Source organism: Puntigrus tetrazona, chromosome 7, assembly GCF_018831695.1.
Source record: "Puntigrus tetrazona isolate hp1 chromosome 7, ASM1883169v1, whole genome shotgun sequence".
Lineage (NCBI taxonomy): Eukaryota > Metazoa > Chordata > Actinopteri > Cypriniformes > Cyprinidae > Puntigrus > Puntigrus tetrazona.
In genome coordinates, this window is record NC_056705.1 from 40,705,382 (window position 1) to 40,721,724 (window position 16,343).

At 43.7% G+C, this 16,343-nt stretch overlaps 6 protein-coding genes across 8 annotated transcripts; 1 reads left to right on the forward strand and 5 right to left on the reverse strand.

Moving 5' to 3' along the window:
* Window positions 1-798: 798 nt before the first annotated feature.
* On the reverse strand, window positions 799-1,557 carry LOC122348298 (histone H2B-like). Its single transcript, XM_043243615.1, has one exon. The coding sequence runs from the start codon at window positions 1,483-1,485 to the stop codon at window positions 1,111-1,113; it is 375 nt and encodes a 124-aa protein (XP_043099550.1). The 5' UTR covers window positions 1,486-1,557; the 3' UTR covers window positions 799-1,110.
* A 254-nt stretch (window positions 1,558-1,811) lies between these two features.
* LOC122348904 (histone H3-like) lies at window positions 1,812-4,090 on the reverse strand. The gene is made up of 2 exons (XM_043244793.1): window positions 3,673-4,090; window positions 1,812-2,723 (listed from the first exon to the last, which is right to left on the reverse strand). The coding sequence occupies exons 1-2, from the start codon at window positions 3,999-4,001 to the stop codon at window positions 2,402-2,404; spliced, it is 651 nt and encodes a 216-aa protein (XP_043100728.1). The 5' UTR covers window positions 4,002-4,090; the 3' UTR covers window positions 1,812-2,401.
* Window positions 4,091-4,764: 674 nt separating this feature from the next.
* LOC122348882 (histone H2A-like) lies at window positions 4,765-5,455 on the reverse strand. The gene has a single exon (XM_043244774.1). It carries the CDS (start codon window positions 5,283-5,285, stop codon window positions 4,899-4,901), a length of 387 nt encoding a protein of 128 aa, XP_043100709.1. The 5' UTR covers window positions 5,286-5,455; the 3' UTR covers window positions 4,765-4,898.
* Window positions 5,456-5,581: 126 nt separating this feature from the next.
* On the reverse strand, window positions 5,582-6,675 carry LOC122348869 (histone H1-like). The gene has a single exon (XM_043244760.1). It carries the CDS (start codon window positions 6,572-6,574, stop codon window positions 5,942-5,944), a length of 633 nt encoding a protein of 210 aa, XP_043100695.1. The 5' UTR covers window positions 6,575-6,675; the 3' UTR covers window positions 5,582-5,941.
* Window positions 6,676-8,942: 2,267 nt separating this feature from the next.
* On the reverse strand, window positions 8,943-9,299 carry LOC122348012 (gastrula zinc finger protein XlCGF26.1-like). Its single transcript, XM_043243246.1, has one exon. It carries the CDS (start codon window positions 9,297-9,299, stop codon window positions 8,943-8,945), a length of 357 nt encoding a protein of 118 aa, XP_043099181.1.
* A 1,856-nt stretch (window positions 9,300-11,155) lies between these two features.
* zgc:92594 (uncharacterized protein LOC436996 homolog) lies at window positions 11,156-16,226 on the forward strand. 3 transcript variants are annotated; one of them, XM_043244751.1, is made up of 8 exons: window positions 11,156-11,378; window positions 12,107-12,183; window positions 12,693-13,321; window positions 13,970-14,065; window positions 14,174-14,407; window positions 14,764-14,786; window positions 14,874-15,019; window positions 15,640-16,226. In XM_043244751.1, the coding sequence occupies exons 3-8, from the start codon at window positions 12,704-12,706 to the stop codon at window positions 15,849-15,851; spliced, it is 1,329 nt and encodes a 442-aa protein (XP_043100686.1). In that variant the 5' UTR covers window positions 11,156-11,378; window positions 12,107-12,183; window positions 12,693-12,703; the 3' UTR covers window positions 15,852-16,226. The 3 variants fall into 3 exon arrangements, with proteins under 3 accessions (XP_043100686.1, XP_043100687.1, XP_043100688.1); XM_043244752.1 differs by lacking the exon at window positions 12,107-12,183; XM_043244753.1 differs by lacking the exons at window positions 11,156-11,378; window positions 12,107-12,183 and adding an exon at window positions 11,413-11,452.
* Window positions 16,227-16,343: the final 117 nt, after the last annotated feature.

The window sequence follows — 16,343 nt, forward strand, 5'->3', positions numbered from 1 at the left end:
GTGTAAATGCATTTCATACGAAACAGATATATACAACGGTTAAAAATTGACCATGCTTTGTGCTGTCACCGCATGGACCCTAAATCCACCGATAAAGAAATGAATGAAAAACTCTTTAATATCTTTAGTGAGAAATCGTGTTTGTGAGGAAACGCCAGCTGAATAAAAAACATACAACTTCCGAAGCGGATCGAAAAACATTAATTCTACGTCTTCACGCAGGTCGGACTACAGGCGAGGCTGGGGCCGCACAAAAACAAGAGAGATGCAGAACCGGTGAGTCCATATATCACTGTCTACAAGTAAGTGCGCTATAAAGTGTTTGGTTTCGAGCGACATTGAAGAAAGGCAGCCGTTTTTGTGTGTCTGCAGGAGCTGAGTTTGTGGAGAAGCACAGGACAGAGCTGATCAGAAAAGTCTCGCTGGTGGAGCCCATAGCAGATGACATGAAAACTGCGATCGGAGACGAAAAATACCAAATCGTCTTAAAATCAGGAACAAAACACGCTTAAATGAGAGCCCTCCTGGACTTTCTGACCACAGCTTCACTGAAAGAGAAAGTTTACCAAAGTCGTAGAGGCTTCTGGGTAGACGGGTTTCATTTGCTCATTGTCCTTTAATACAATAAAACAAAACAAGTTTCACTGCAAGTTAGACAGGGCAATCAGTTTTAGACAAATGAAAATACCTGTAAAATGTTTTTTTATCTTTAATAAAATATTTGGGACGATCTCTGGAACACTTCTTACCGATGCCTAAAAAGCTTAAACAGCTTTCAAGACATAAAAAAATAAAAAGCATGAGCAGAAACTCCCAGCTTTTTAGTGATTAGTCTACATCTTTTACACAATTGGTGCAGAATAACACCAAAAGCATAAAACAATAAGAGTAACAAAAACGCATACATACTGCTTATTTTACACCATGATAACAGCTGCTTATATTTGATAACAACAACGGAAAACAAAAAAACAAAACTATGGAGCATAATCGTTTAGTAAATTGAACTAACTAGAAGATTAGCCATTCAACGACAACATCAGAAGCTCTTTTGCGGAGTAGTTGGGTGGCTCTTAAAAGAGCCTTTGTGGTTCGTGGGTCTGGGCTGCTCTACTTGGAGCTGGTGTACTTGGTCACGGCCTTGGTGCCCTCAGACACGGCGTGTTTGGCCAGCTCCCCGGGCAGCAGCAGACGCACGGCGGTCTGGATCTCTCTGGAAGTGATGGTGGAGCGCTTGTTGTAGTGAGCGAGACGAGACGCTTCACCGGCGATGCGCTCGAAGATGTCGTTGACGAAAGAGTTCATGATCCCCATCGCCTTGGAAGAGATCCCGGTGTCGGGATGAACCTGCTTCAGGACTTTGTAGACGTAGATAGCGTAGCTCTCCTTCCTGCTCTTTCTGCGCTTCTTTCCTCCTTTACCGGCGGTCTTTGTGACGGCCTTTTTGGAGCCTTTCTTGGGCGCGGACTTGGCGGGTTCAGGCATGATGACGCTGACGATCAGTGCTCGAGAAGAGGCGGGTAGAGACGTTTATTCGCTCCTCTATGCTAATTTACACAGACGCGAGGAACCTTCTGATTGGCGCGTCACCACGGACCTGCGCGACAGTGATTGGACGACTCCGAGAACAACCACGCGCGAGGAATTATAGCCCCGCCCTCCGCTCCCACGTGACTTTCATTTGTCTCTATTCCCGCTCTTTTTCTTAACATATTTCACACAGGGAGTGTAATTTAAAAACTCTTAGACTTGTTGAATTTTGGAATAAAAAAACAATAATTATTAGATACTGTTTATTTTATAAATGACATTAAAAAACGCTAAATAATCGACTCAAAACACTGTAAAAGAGGATTTGGTATTATTTTTGCAGTAATTCAAATTCAAATTATATCATGACGATTTTTAAATAGAAATTAAGTGTAATAATATACATTTTTCAGTCTTAAATATGTTGATTTTCATTGTTACAGGTTCAGTGTTAAAACGCTGCTTTAACTCATTGCCCCGAATTTAAAAACATTAAATATAATTTATTCACAACATTTGCACAGAAAATATTTTTTTGTTCTTTCATTCCTGTACTGAACAACTTTTTACTGTCGTGATGTGTTTGAATGAAGTTTAATTAGCTTTCAGTGAATTTTAGGGTTTATAACTTGGTTTTGTTACATTGAACCATACAGAACACAAACTTCGAAAACATTCTCCGTTAAAGAAGCGGTTATAACATGTTGGGAAGTTAGTGATCCCACTATAAAATATAACACGATTTTTTATGATTTCTGAATGCACGTAGTTCAAAACAAAAAAACGCATTAATAATTTAGTGTTTGTCTCTTTGTGTGAGAGTGTGGGTGGCTCTTAAAAGAGCCGTTGTGTTTGTGGAGATTGAAGGCGTTTATCCTCCGAAGCCGTACAAGGTGCGTCCCTGTCGTTTGAGCGCGTACACTACGTCCATGGCGGTGACGGTCTTTCTCTTGGCGTGCTCGGTGTAGGTGACGGCATCCCGGATAACGTTCTCCAGGAAAACCTTCAACACCCCGCGGGTCTCCTCGTAGATCAGACCGGAGATACGCTTGACTCCGCCGCGGCGAGCGAGACGACGAATGGCGGGTTTGGTGATTCCCTGGATGTTATCGCGCAGCACTTTACGGTGACGCTTAGCGCCTCCTTTCCCGAGTCCTTTACCGCCTTTGCCTCTTCCAGACATGATCGACAAGCTTTTTATTTCAAGCTAAAGGTGAAAACGACAGTGGAGTAAAGCGCTACAGAGAAGCCTTTTATATCATCTTACAGGACCTAACTGAAACCAGCTCAGCGTCACGTGACTCGCCCCTCCCCCACAGGAAACAATGTGTTTTAACTCTTTAAACTTGATCTGTCGATGTCTGTCCTTTCTCTCGTATTTAAACGTATGTTAAGATTCAGTTAACTAACATGGTCTGTGAAACATACCAAAATATTATTTACATGTATTCATTTGACAGACGCTTTTATATTAAATATGCACTATTACATTTACCTTTTAACAGAGAATAAGAATTTCCCAAAACAGAAAATATTATAAATCTGTCTGGAAGAAGACGTGTGTATTTTGTCCTAAAAGTAAGTTGAGGAGGAGAGTAAGTGACCAAAGACTCTCCAGGGATAACTTTTCAGAAAATAGCTTTGTGTTATATGTAATTTCGATTTATTTTACAAAAATATAGTTCTGTTTAAATATATTCATGTGTACTTTAATATAGATATATTTAAAAAAATCCTGGTGTGCTTAAAATGACACGTAAAGATTTGAAACAACCCATGTTTTCTTTTAAATAATAGTAATGTCTGTGGAATATAGAGCTATATAAGTGGTTAAAAGCCAATCAAATAAATACATAAAGATAGAAAATATTTCTTTGAAAAGCAGTTTTTGCAATTCATTTATTTTAGCTTCGTCTAAAATTGATGAACTTTAAACACTTAATTTAAACATAGCCAAACTGTTATCAACTACAGACACGGTTTCAGTTAAAGTGGAAAAGCGTCGTTCAGTGTAGTTGTGGCTCTTAAAAGAGCCTTTGGGGTGTGACGCAGCGGCGGGTTTAAGCGCGCTCTCCTCGGATGCGGCGGGCCAGCTGGATGTCTTTGGGCATGATGGTGACTCTCTTGGCGTGGATGGCGCACAGATTGGTGTCCTCAAACAGACCGACCAAATAAGCCTCGCTGGCCTCCTGCAGGGCCATGACGGCGGAGCTCTGGAAGCGCAGGTCCGTCTTGAAATCCTGCGCGATTTCTCGCACCAAGCGCTGGAAAGGCAGCTTGCGGATCAGCAGCTCGGTGGACTTCTGATAACGGCGGATCTCTCGGAGAGCCACGGTCCCGGGCCTGTAACGATGGGGCTTCTTGACGCCGCCGGTGGCAGGGGCGCTCTTTCGGGCGGCTTTAGTAGCGAGCTGCTTCCTCGGGGCTTTACCGCCGGTGGATTTACGAGCTGTCTGCTTGGTTCTCGCCATGACTGAGATAGCCTTCCTCCTCTGTTCTAACACGTACAGAATAGGTTTTCAAACTTTCGCGTCAGCTTTTAAAGCGTAGACCGACACGAGCTAATGATGTCACGACGTTCCGAGGCTTCTGATTGGCTGGTCTGTGACATCTGCGTATGACTGCTAGCCAATGACTGCGCTTCTGTTTTCGAATGGAGCCGTTTGTGTTTCCCGCTCAAACTGCGTTGTTCTGTTTATGACTTTATATATAATTTATTCTTACATCATTTATAGAATCAAAGTTCATTAGCAAAACAGTACAATGACATTAAAAAGGCAGTACTATCAAAAGTGTTCCTCTTTACTTTTGCCTTTTCTTTCCAACTTACTTATTTGAACACATTATTAGAAGTGAGGTTACTTTTGAGGTCTGGTACAAATGACAGAGAACACAAACACTAGACTCATATTTTTGATAAAGATCGTGATCCAAACACACAGAGACTTATTCCTAAACGACAGGGATTTGATCACAATCACACACTGTACAATCAACTAGATTTTACCAGAACGTGTTAGTTAACAAGAAAACAATAATAGTGGATAAATGAGAAACACTATCCTGGACAGATCATGGAAGAACCTCCTAAAATGTAATACACATTTTTTGTTTGTATGGAGATGGGTTTTCATATAGACACAGACATCAACAGTGAGCGTATAAGTGTATTTGGACCAATTCATACGTTTTGACAGCATCCATCTGTAGCGTTTACTTGTGTTTTATACTGCTTTTGTACTGAAATCGTTTGATTGATGTTTTTGGATTTAAGTCTGTACAGCACACACACAAAAACAGCTCTCTCTGAGATGAAGTGGGTGGCTCTTAAAAGAGCCTTTGTGTCGGAGAAGCAGACCGGAGCCCGTTCACTTGGTCTTGGCGGGTTTCTCGGTCTTCTTGGGCAGCAGCACGGCCTGGATGTTGGGCAGCACGCCGCCCTGAGCGATGGTCACTCCGCCCAGGAGTTTGTTCAGCTCCTCGTCGTTGCGCACCGCCAGCTGCAGGTGACGGGGAATGATACGGGTCTTCTTGTTGTCCCGAGCGGCGTTTCCGGCCAACTCCAGGATCTCAGCGGTCAGGTACTCGAGCACAGCCGCCAGATAGACGGGAGCACCGGCACCGACACGCTCTCCGTAGTTTCCTTTGCGGAGGAGTCTGTGAACACGACCGACGGGGAACTGCAGGCCTGCCCTGGACGAGCGAGTCTTAGCCTTGGCTCGGGCTTTTCCTCCGGTTTTTCCTCTGCCGCTCATTTTCGGTTGCAAGCAGTTCAACGAGTTGAAAAGATGAGCTCGTGAGCCCCAAATGTTACTTTTAAACGAGCGTGCCAGTCGCCCATTGGTTTAGAGTCGTGTAAGATTCTAAACCAATCGCTGATCTTCCCTCCAACGCTCACGTCAAAGCCACGCCTCCTCAGCTGGGGACAGATTGTGCTGCAGACTAAACACACGACAGAAAATATGATTGTTTTTGGTCGAGTAAAGCTTTTTTTTTTCTTTTTCGTTTTTAATTCTCTGATGTGTCTTGCTCAAACACCAACTGGTGAACCCCCAAAGTTCAATTTAATTGTTGTATATAAATATATATGGTATTATTTATAGGTTTATAGTATTGAGAAGTGTCTCTTTTAAGATGACTTGTTTAAATGCTGTAAACTTTTGGAAGTTGGTCAATGTTTTTCATGACTTTTATCATCTGTCAGTTGACTGATGGATAACCGTTTACCAAATATTGTCTTTATAAGTTAGTTTAACTAGATTTTAGAACATTTTCTCCGGAATCGAATACACATACAATCTAATAAAAGTCTGCTTTGGAGAGAGAGAGTAGTTTTTGTATGTTTCTGCTCTTTCTTTAGAGTTAGTGGGTGGCTCTGAAAAGAGCCTTTGGGAAACACAGCAGAAGATTTTTATTTCTTCTTGGGAGCTGCCTTTTTAGGCTTCGCTGCTTTAGGCTTAGCCGCTTTAGGTTTTGCCGCTTTGGGTTTGGCGGCCTTGGTCTTTTTGGGGCTCTTGGCTGCTTTCTTGGGCGCTGCCGGCTTCTTGGCCTTCTTGGGGCTCTTCGTCACTTTCTTAGCGGCTGCGGCGGCGGGTTTCTTGGCCTTCTTGGGCGATTTCTTAGCGGCGGGCTTCTTGGCCGCTGCGCTCTTGGGCTTCTTGGCAGCAGCGGGTTTCTTGGCCGCGGGCTTCTTGGCTTTTGGAGCCACTTTCTTGGCCGGTTTCTTCTTGGTCTCGGCTTGCTTCTTGCTGATCTTGAAGGAGCCGGAGGCGCCGGTCCCTTTGACCTGCAGCAGGGTGCCTTTAGTCACCAGGCTCTTGATGGCGAGCTTGACGCGGGAGTTGTTCTTCTCCACGTCGTAGCCGCCGGCGGCGAGAGCTTTCTTCAGGGCGGCGAGAGACACGCCGCTCCTCTCCTTGGACGCGGACACGGCTTTGACGATCAGTTCACCGACGCCTGGACCCGTTTTCTTGGCTTTAGCGGCGGGCTTCTTCTTGGGCGCTTTGGCCGGCGCCGCGGCAGCAGCTGGAGCGGTTTCTGCCATTTCTACGAGCGGATGTACAGTCTTTCAAACACTGAGTTCAATGAGCGGCGCTCGAGCGGAGCTGCGCTCTTAAACGACACATGAGAACCTTACAGACTCAACCTCGCCGTCTCGCTGTCTGCGAGCTTCCGCGAGCTCGTCTCCTTTGTGTTTTCTTCTCCCGCGTTTAAGCGCAAAGCTCGAGCGTTAAAGTAGTTTAATGCAGAAAACTACGTGAACACCGAGCAGAGGTCCTTGGCTTTCTGTGGAGAATAAAACACACGGCGAGGAAACGTTTATTTTGCTCCGATCGGATCAAACTCGAGGAGAGCATCGGTCACGAAACAAAGCCGCGTGTGATTTTAACGCCTTGTTTAAGAGTTAAAGTTGATCTCGGATTAAAGTCATCCTCTGTGTGTTTCAGAAACAGTCTGAGAGTGAATTTAACGAAATGAGCATCAGTGAAGGACGAGTGCAGTGTTTTATACAGCTGTTGTTTTGAGCAGCTTGAAGCACAAACACCCGGAGACTTCCAGTCTGATTGAGACTCACCTTTTCCGTCTTTCTTGTTTCTGTCTTTCTTTTTTTTCTATTAAATGTGAAAATTATAATAATCTAATGGATTTCCTGTATTTTAATCCCTGTTGTAATCAGTCGTGTAGACATTAGACATTGTTTGTAATGATGTTGTGAACACAAATGATGTGGATAACATATAAGTGTTGATTTTACAGGTTAAATTTAAATTAAAATCATGTCAGATTCACTCCTATAGGCTGGTCTCGTTTCGTTTATTACACTAATTTTGTCTCGACACTGAAACATTCAATAATGCAATTAAAATGTAATTCAATAACTAAAAAGGTTTTCTGCTCCATGAAAACACCTGGTGAAAAATACTTATATTTAAAAGCGTTATTTATTTCAGCCACATGGCAGTAAGAAGTGATATTTCTTCAATATAACAGATATTAATGAAAAGTGAGCAGAGCCACATCTCATTGGATGCTTAGTTTCGCGAACCAGTCACTGTCAGGGAGTTCAATTATCATAATAACATTTTATTTAAAATGAAGAAACAACTAGCCACTAGTTTAGCTAATCACAACAATGCATATACAATAGCACGTGATTATGTATAGATCGTGTTTGTTGTTTTACACACGTGCACAGACATTATTTCATAAACGACACAGCCTTGAGAAACTGTAGACGCGCCCATAACAACAAAAGACAGCACTTTATTGAATGCTCATTTTTATAATGTTCTGCCACAGGTGTATTTTTTTGTCAGGCAGTAACTCCGTACTTCTAATTCGACGCTGTATTTATTAATCGTGACGTCATTACATTTGATTGGCCCGGTCGCACGTCACTCAAAAAAACAGACCAATCAGAAGAGAGGCTCGTGACCTGTTTTTGATAGAGCTCCTGAGAAAGGAGCTGTAAAAAAAATATATCGCGATGATTTTTGTTACTTATACAACAGATATATGTTCTTAAGGAAGTCAACGCTTAAAATAAAACTTCAAAAACGTGTATGACACGGGAACTTTAACAACGGCTAAGCACACACACACACACAATCTGTGGTTAATGGGGACTCTCCATAGGCATATTGGTTTTTATACTGTGCAGATTCTATGTGCTATTACCCTAAAGCTTACAGGAAACTTTCTGCCATTTTAGATTTTCAATACGCTCCATTTTGCATCATTTATAAGTGTTTTGAGACCCATTCTCAAATGTTGCATGCCTAGGTGCTTGATTTTATACACCCGTGGTCACAAAGGATGGATATATAGTCTGAAAGCTAAATAAATAAGCATCGATGCATGGTTTGTTAGAATAGTACAGTATTTACAACCATGTGAATATCTACCCAAAAGACCCTCAACGTTCATAGCAGCGCATATTACTAATCAAAAACTAGTTTTTAATCTATGTTTACGGTAGGAAATGTACAAAATATCTTCATGAAAAATGACCTTTACTTAATATCTACTTAAGATTTGTGGCATCAATAATTTTACCCTCTTTTACCTCTTTCTGTGGTTCAGGGTCACATATCATGTATCTGGGATGTATTCTTGGTTATTTAGTAACGTTAGGAGGGTGTAGCCACAATGTTGTTTGAGCCAAAACATTTGTTTTAAGAATGTAGGGGATCTTGAAGAAAGGAAGATAGAAAGAAAAAACAAAAATAAATAAAAAAGGAAGGAGAAGAAATAAAGGCCACATTACGTTCCATTTCAAGAAAATCATAAGTCTTAAAGAACATATACAACTCCGTTTATTTAAGCAATGTTTGAGACACTTGGAGGAAAACAAAAAGAAAGAAAAAGGACAGTATTCAGAAACTCCAGCAGCAGGGTGAAGGCTGGACGGGTCAGTCGTGGTTGACGCAGGCCAGGTGTCGGTCGAGGCTCTTCAGGGTCCGGCAGCGTTTCCCGCAGCGGCTGCAGATGAAGGGGCTCTCTCCGGCGTGCGAGCGCCAGTGCAGCCGCAGCTTCTTCCAGTGCTTGAACCTCTTCTCACACTGCGTGCAGCTGTAGGGCCTCCTGAAGTGAGCCCTGGTGTGCTCCCGCAGCGTCCGGCGCAGGATGAAGGCCCTGGAGCACAGCGAGCAGCCGTGGGGCCTCTCTCCCGTGTGGAAGCGCCTGTGCCTCCTCAGGGTCCGCTTGTACAGGAACACCTTGTCGCAAACGCTGCAGACGTGGTAGCGCCTGGCGGCTCGCTGCGGCATCTTGGCCCTCCGGAGGAGCACGGAGCAGGCTCTTAAAGGGGCTTCGTCCCGCTGCTTCTGCGCCGGCGTGTTTATCAGACAGCTCTGTGCTATCTGACTCCTCACAGAGCTGAAATACCCGTCGCAGGAAGACGGGCTCCGGACGGGACTCGGCCGAGCAGACTCCTCTGGTCCTTCGGGATCCTCGGGCTTCAGCGGAGCTCCGGCGCCTTCGCATGAAATCGCTTGGTCACCTCCAGAGTGCCGCCTCCGTCTTCTCCAGCCGCGTCTTCATACTCCTGTTTGACGCTGAGTTCGGTCGCGACCGACAGCTCTGGACATTCTTCAGAAGCTCCGGGGGTCTCTGGAAACGTTTCGTTGTCGCTCACGGAGAAGGCAGTTTGGATTATTTTGTCTTCGGTTACCTGTATTTGATTCCACCCCGGCGACTCTGTTAGGAGCGGCGGTGTCTCCGGAGACGGATACGGACGGAGGTCTTGGGGTTCAGGGACCGGCTCGCTGCACTGAAAGCTCATCAGCGGCTGGGAGTCTCCGGACCCGACTCTGTCCTGTGAAACCAGACACTGGTCAGATATCACTTATTATTATTTAGATTAGATATTATTATTATTTCATACATGAAAGTAAAAGTACAGGCTTGCTTTTATAAATAAAGTACCAAAGATAATACCCACACATTTTTTTGTTTGCTGAAGAGATTTTAAAATGCAAATAAATTCAATTAAGTGAGCAGATTTCAAAACCAAATAACTTAATTTACAAAATTCAAGTGATTCATGTTGATGTTTTACATATTAAAAGTATGTTTTTAGCAAAAAAGTATGTTTTTAGCAAAAAGCATACAGTAGGGGAAAAAAAGCCTGTTTATACATGATTAACTTTGTTATTTCTTATGTGCACAAAATGTTCAGACACACCAGCCTTTGTTTACGAGCATCTTCTATCTCGCTGTAATGACTCAAATTTAATCCATGATCACTGTAAAAACATAACTTACGAATAATAGACCTTTCTGTGGTTCAGTAGGCCTCAGAAAGTCCGGGGAGCCAAACTATTCGTTAAATTAAAAAGGTTTCCAAACATTATGTGTGTGTTTTTTTACGAGATGTTGAGGGAATCATAGTTTAAGGGACTCGTGAACAATTATCACAGAAGATAAAAAAAGAGTTGATGTTAAAATAGACAGTAAAACAAATAATTACCTTATTGTTCTTGCCCTCGGGCCAGTTATTAGCACAACATTCACCTGCAAAAAAAAAGACAATCACACAATTTACATAACATGAAGGTAGTTATATAAATATAAGTTTAACTGTGCCCCCTTTAGGCTATCTCATCTTTGCAATGTTTGCTTATTTACTTCACGTTTATCGCGTCGCAGTTTTGAACAAACTACTTTTCTTGATAGCTTTAAAGCTAGTATTCGAGTAACCATGTCACCAATGATAATACAAATGATTTTGTTTAATTCTACGCTTTCACTAATAGCTATTCCCGAGCTAGCATCGCAGTGCTCCCGTCGCGCATTAAAGCGCTTTGTCGTGAAAACTCACAGCGACTCCTGCGCAGACTCTCCGTGAACGCGTCCGTTATCTCCACCAGCAGCACCTCCAGTAACGAGCCGAGCACAGCCTTTACCCGCTCCTGGAAAACGTCCACCGCCAAAGCCGCCATGTCAGCACCAGCTTTAATCAAACCTCGATTTAATGCGAGCGGACTCCGAAAGAAGAAGCGGGATCGGCGCCTCAACTCACGGCGGGGCGCGGCTTCCTCGGTCACGTGGTTCCAAACGCGACTTCTGATTGGGGAACGTCATCAGTCTGCGCTGCCGCATTCGTGCGTGGTGTGCTATTGATATTTAGTTTTTTTACTTAAACACGGCGCTTGGAAAATAAATGGTTATGGATTCCGCTTGCGAGCAAACGCGCGTGTTTCCGTGAGGTGTTTCGCGACGATGTCGTCGCTGGCAGCCGTTTAAAAGCGCTCGGGAGAGTGGGTGGAATGCGGTTCTTCTTTCTCACAACAAGAGGAAACATCACGAATTATTAACCGGAGGCTTTGCACGACGACGATTCTGAGGTATGTACGGATATACACGCTGTGGGTCGTTCACAGGCGCTTGCACACGGGTGTCTTCGATATTATACTTCCATGTAGGTCAAACTCGAGCAACAAGTGGGTCAGAGTAAATCTGCACAGATGCTGTCAAAATAGAATTAAATTTAAGTGGCGGCTTTATTGTACTTTAGTGAGATAATTAAGAGCAATTAAACGAGCGTCGCCTGGCAGGGTTGTTTTTTTGGTTGGTCCTGGTTTGATTTTATTATTATAGCAGTAAGTGTTTTGAGTTTGTTTTAGCGAAGCGTTTTCCCTAAGTGACTAGAACACGAGAGAACGACACAATGGTGTGTATTGTGTGACTGTCTGAATGAAAAGCGTTTGCGGTGTGATCTTCATTGTGCACATGCCAGGTTTGTGTTTGTTTGAGAGCTTTTCGGCTGCATCACTGTGCCATTTTAGGCAACACCTGAGTTTAACTAACTTGTAAAATATGCGTTTAACAGTTTAATAGTTCAGCAGTTACGCTATGACTAATATTTTAAGTTGCAAACATCGCTTGCTGGGATGCCAATATCATTCCGCATGTTTATAAATTGTTAACCGAGTAGTCGTTTGAAAACTGTGATTGGAGGAGACGCGGCAGCGCTGGGAAAAGTAACAAGTACCACGTGACCTTGCTGCGCCTATTTCGTCAAAACAGCTTCTGCGTTGATCACCTCACTACTGTACTTTCACTTTTGATTTAGATTATTTCCTCCGAAGATGAACACGAAAGACGTGTAGCTGTAGAGTCAAAACTTGACTTTTTGACTTTTCTCCCACAGTAAGTCAGGTTATTCTGTATACACTCTATACACTTCCTCATTTATTTATTATACTTTTATTCATTTATTGTTTTTTTTTTTTTTTTTTTATGAAACAGTATATATAAACCGCATATGTTTCAGATGTTGCTATATAATGTCCGGTAAGACTAAAAGTCAAAAACTCCTTAAATGCTCACGAGAAGGATGCAGTACTAATGCAATTTATAGAATTAGCAAAGTTAAGGAATGACCATTGGGTGGAGAATTGCTCACAACAGGTGAAGAAGAAAAGACGCATGATAACAGTGAAAGAATAAAGAATTAATATCAAGAATTACGTGAGAAACCACCAGGAACCATTTAGTCTCGCAGGAGTCTCCACGAGTGCAGAATACGGAAATTCTTGTTTGGGTCGTCAACTCGTGTAAAGATCATTACTCAAACAACTGCAATCGCATGTTTCAAACAGAGGTGGCGACAAAGAGTGCCGCCGTAATGTTAACTGTTGTGGCCGGTCTCTCCACAGGTGAAGCGATCATGGCGACGTCTGCCGGAGACAGCAGCGTTCTCGAGGAGGAGCTGACGTGTCCGGTGTGTCTGGATCTTTACCGTGACCCGCACCTGCTGCCCTGCGGCCATAACTTCTGCCTGCCATGTCTGCGCCGACTGAAGAGCCGAGCGGACCACGGCCGCCTGCGGTGCCCCGAGTGCAGACAGACGCACCGCAGCTCCGCCAGCTGGCAGAAGAACTTCAAACTGGCCAACATCGCCGACGGTTTCCGCCGCCGCGGCCAAGCCGAGCGCTCGGCACAGAGCGAGGCGTCTCGCAGGCCCGCCCGGGTCCGCTGCGACTACTGCCCCGAGGCCCCCGGCGAGGACGGGAAGGGTCCGGAGGCGGTGAAGACCTGCCTGAAGTGCGAGGTGTCCATGTGTCCGAAGCACGTCCAGCCTCACCTGGAGCTGCCGGCGTTCAGAGAGCATCCGCTGGTGGAGCCGCTCGGAGACATGAGGAAGAGGAAGTGTTTGGATCACGACGAGATGTTTCGCTACTTCTGCCTGGACGAGCGCCTGTTCCTCTGTAACGCCTGCACCATCGAAGGAACGCACTGCGGACACTCCATCAAAACACTGAAGAACGCCATGAAGGATTACAAGGTAGTCCTGACGTCTGCACCGGTTCACACTCACACCTCAGAACGTGGTTTCGGATCACTTTACACCATTTAGTGTTGTACAGTATGGATGTTCATAGCAGAGTCTCGAGCATCGCAGTGCAAGGCTGCTTTCTTAGAGACTGCTGTTTAAGAAACACTGAACTCCTTATGAATCTTTTTGTTGAATCGCTAATTCAGAGCACATATCACACGGCCAAAGCCATGTGATTAAAGTAAGCGAGGCTTCGGTGTGTTATCGTTGTTTTAAAGAGCTTTGAAATGTCAGTGATTCACCGTCTGTTTGTGAACCCAAGAGTCACGCAGCTTCTGATATCATGCATGCATTTGAGATCAAAAGTTTGCACACCCCTTTCCGAATCTGTAAAACAAAAGACCCCTTTCAAAAGTTTACACCCCCTTGATTCTTAATACTGTACTCTTTCCTGAACGATCCACAGCTGTTTTATTTTTATTATTATTTTTTTTTAAATATACATACTTTAATACACAAACTCTGATCAATATAACCCTTTATCCATTGGTGGTGGACATATAGGGAAGTGTGTGTCTGAATGCAAAGTGAAACACAAAGTCCTCACAATGCAGAGGTGAGATAACTCTTGTTCTCGGTCTCTGTTGTCTCCTCTAGACCTGTCTTGACGTTCAGCTACAGAAGACGAACAGAAAGATCCTTAAAGCAGAAAAAAATCGAGTGGACCAGAAGGAGATTGAGCGGCACAGCAAGGTGGAGTTCATTCTTTGGCATTAGCTTGCGTTCAGCACTTTCACCAAAAAATCAGTGCCCCTAGAAGAATATCGAAGCTTGGTCTAATCAGACGTGGTTGTGTCCTAGGCGTACCGGGACGACACCGACCAACACCTGGAGGCTTTCCGGGAGACGTCTATCGCACATCTCGATGCCTTCCTGTCCTCGTTGCGTGAAAGCCTCAGCGCTTACGACGGCGAGCAGTGTTTGGGAATCCAGCAGAACCTGAGTCGCATCGCACAAGATCAAACCCGTCTCCAGGAGGTTCGCTCGGGCTTCGAGAGGCTCCTGCAGGAGAGCGACGCTTTCCAGTTCATCAAGGTACAGTTCACGTGGTTTTCAATCAAATAGATAACCAATATCTTCACGTTGTGTCTGAATCATAGGGTTGCATTAATTAGCGCTTTTAGACTTTTTCTGATCAAAAGATGATCAAAGCATAGCTGGAGTGGATCATTTCCTTCAAGACCCTCATCCATATATTCACTCGAACATTACATGGTTTTGATTTATGTGACGTCTACTGTTAATGATCACGGCATTATTTTTTTGCATGTGCATCATATCAAAAGATAATTCATTTTTGGCAGGAAAAGAGTTACTGCTGAATGTTGTTGTTATATAATGCTATATTATTCTCTCGTGTGTGTGTGTGTGTGTGTGTTTTGTTCTTTCAGGATTACAATTCATCTATAAAAAGGTAAGACAGACTTTGATTCAGAGGTTGCATGAGTGTATTCGGTTTGTCTACAGTTGCATGATGTGTGTGTGTGTGTGTGTGTATCAGGTTCCGGCGACTGCTGAGAAAGCCTCTGTTTTTCCCCGACGAGCCCACAGTCGACACAGAGCCGTTGTACGAAACCATGGAAGGAAAGATGGGAGAGTTCATCGCTGAACTGCGGCAACACGCCAACACTCTCATCAGCACCATCTGTAAGTCTGACTCTGTTTTTATTAGACGGGTAATATTGCAGAATAGCTTGGGGAACTATACGAATAAATCGACCGATCTTGAGTATTCACAGATGTGTTATGATCAAGCAGCAGGGCTGTCCGAACTACGGCTGGATGTGGAAAACGCATCATGTCTGTTAAAATATATCATGATCCGCCGAGCATGATGCATAACATGTGCAGTTCCACCAAAAGAAGACTGCACTGAACTTTAGACTAGATGTAATGGTAAAAAGCGAGTAATAATAATTTGATAACTCATATCCGTTCCCACAACGAAGAGCGCGACTCGTTCGAACCTCGAGCTCAGATGCGTTTACTATCGATCACACGATTCACTCTCAATCGTCTGGAGCATCTTGATCTTCATCAAGACTCACAAAAGTGATTTAAAAAAATATTTCACCCAGTATTCATATAATTTTTGCACTTGGTTGAAAATGCCTGAACGGTTGTCATGGCAACCGGATACATAGCACGCAAATTATTGCAGAGCCTGCGTCGTCTGTTTCTACACGTGAAGAGAAAGCACCGTAAAACAGAACCATTTTCAAAACCCAAACTTATAAAGGAGTTTCTCACCTGTTTTCTTGCTGAAGGTGAATTCGAGGGAGGAGATGCTGAGGAGGAGGTGGATGACGACGACAATGAGGAAGAGGACGACGACGACGATGAAGAAAGCTTTGATGAAGATGACCATGAGGACGAGGTGGGTGAGGAGGAGATGAGGAGCGAGGAAGAGGAGGAGCAGAACCTCACCGACTCGGGAGATGAAGAGTATACGCCGGAGGAGGAGGATGAGGAGGACTAGCAGAAGAGACGGGTTCATGACGCAGCGCTTGTTTTGCCATTATTTAAACCGATAATGAGTTGTTGTTTTTTTTCTATGCCATGAAATATAGACAGTGCTGAACCTGACAAGTTGTGGGTGAAAAGTATTAACATCTCAGGAAATAATATATTTATATCAGTATTTATTAGTTTAAGGGTAAAAAATTCCAGTCAGTTGTGTTTAAAAGTTCAGGCTACATGAAGACTGTTTGGGATCGGCTCCGTATGCACTTTCTTTCCAGGTTGGTTCTGGTATATTTTGCTTTTTCTATAAAGATGGTGGGACAAAAAAAGTATAGCTTTTTGTAATTGTGTTAACAAAATGTTTAATAAAGTATAGATTTGTACATTCAAACACATTGCTTTTTTTGTAGCGAATATAAAATACTTTAAATGCTGCCATTGACTGACTGACGGACAAAAGCTTCATCGAGTTTCCTTTTAAACAAAATGCAGGATGTCAAATGCAAAG